At 35.9% G+C, this 1,798-nt stretch overlaps 1 protein-coding gene across 1 annotated transcript; it reads left to right on the forward strand.

Annotated features, from left to right (window-relative positions):
* The first annotated feature begins 540 nt into the window (after positions 1-540).
* LOC108724987 (uncharacterized) lies at positions 541-966 on the forward strand. Its single transcript, XM_018451733.1, has one exon. It carries the CDS (start codon positions 541-543, stop codon positions 964-966), a length of 426 nt encoding a protein of 141 aa, XP_018307235.1.
* Positions 967-1,798: the final 832 nt, after the last annotated feature.

Raw genomic sequence — 1,798 nt, forward strand, 5'->3', positions numbered from 1 at the left:
TAAACATGTCAATCGCAATTATGTCTTAGAGTTAATGATAAAATATAAAGGGACTGGATCCGTAGCTAACAAAAAACGAAATGCTGAAAAATCTTTACGAAATGAAGCGGTGGAAGTGATGGTTTTGGGCCATGTTGCTGTCCTACGTTGAGTACAAGGCAATTGGCTGCTGTATCTGGTATTCGTCGAACTAATATTCAACGAATTTTGAAACACCACAAGTTCCATCCATATAAAATTAAGTTGCTACAGGAACTGAATGAAAACGATTTTGACCGTCGTTTGCAATTTTGTGAAGTCATAAGTGAACGAGTGACAGATAATCCAAATTTTCTTTTTAATATCTGTGTTTTCGATGAATGTTCTTTTTTTCCTAAATAGTATGGTGAATCGCCATAATTGTCGCTATTGAGCAGATTCTAATCCGAGGATATTTCACGAAATCCATACCCAACACCCACAAAAATTAAATGTTTGGCCTGGCATTTTTGGTACTCTTATAGTCGGTCCCTTTTTCTATCTCATAATTTGACTGGGGGTATGTATTTGGAATTGCTGGAAGACATCATTGATCCAACGTTAACTAATATTATCGAGAATGATGAGCATTATCTCGAAAATCAATTGATATTCCAACAGGACGAAGCTCCTCCGCATTATGCACGGCTCGTTCGTGAGTATTTGGGTAAAACTTTTCCGGGTCGTTGGATCAGAAGGAGAGGCCCTATTGAATGGCTTCCTCTGTCTCCAGATTTGTCGCTATTGGATTTCTTTTTGTGGGGTGACTTGAACAGTAAAATTTATGCAACGCAACTAGCTTCTTTAGAAGATTTACGTCAACGTATCATCAACGAATGCCGTCAAATCACCCCACAAATGCTTCAGAATGTGCGACAACATTTCGAGCAGAATCTCTATTATTGTATGGAAGTCGGTGGTCAACATTTCGAACAATTACTACGCTAAAGTACACGATGGTACGTATTTAGACATTATTTGCAACTCATTAATGAACTGATTCGATAGATATTAAAGAAAAAGTTCAAAGATATGAAGATTTGATTGCTTTAGATTGAACACTGTATCTTCTGAACGAACTGATCGAAAAAAATCAAACATAAGAATGTAGGGAATTAAAAGACCTTTCCAATGATGTATTATTTGACCACTCTTCCCCCCCCCTTTGAGATTTATTAGGAATTGGTACTCCCGCTTAGGAGGTTTAAGTTGAGGATAAGAATTATACATCAAAAGATGTATCCCTCTCTCAATAGAATAAGACATAAACGTATAATAAATCAACCTGAGAAGACTCCTTATAAATCAGAAAACAAGGAAAGAACAAGGGCAATAGGAGTCAAGCGCGGGAGACATTGCGCAAATAACACGACTATCGTAGCGTAAAACTTCTTTATTTTACTAAAGCGCTTACATGTTTCGGCTCATTTTTGAGCCTTCTTCAGAGACAACTAATAGACTCACATATATAGAATATAACAATTATTAACTAGTCATGGTGATCTTCCTTACCTCGAGAGAATAAATGCCAGAATTAAATCCAGATAAGAATGCAATAAAGAAAAAAAGGAAAGAAATTTTGAAAATCTCGAAATAAAGAAAATGTAAAACTAATGTATCAAAAAATTTTGAAATTATAATTAATTATTCCGATGGTTAGGAAGCTCACCCTGATCACAAGACACCGCATCGCAAACATTACCCTTAATACTTCAAAAACCGGTTTCTGATAAGTTGGCCAGTCAGTGTCAGACACAGTTAGTCTCTTATTGATTTAATT

Source organism: Mycetomoellerius zeteki, unplaced genomic scaffold, assembly GCF_001594055.1.
Source record: "Mycetomoellerius zeteki isolate Tzet28-1 unplaced genomic scaffold, Tzet1.0 scaffold32, whole genome shotgun sequence".
In the NCBI taxonomy this organism is placed as follows: domain Eukaryota; kingdom Metazoa; phylum Arthropoda; class Insecta; order Hymenoptera; family Formicidae; genus Mycetomoellerius; species Mycetomoellerius zeteki.

Excerpts from the sequence above, each read along its gene's own strand:
- LOC108724987 (XM_018451733.1), top strand. The coding sequence starts at position 541 with ATGTATTTGGAATTGCTGGAAGACATCATTGATCCAACGTTAACTAAT.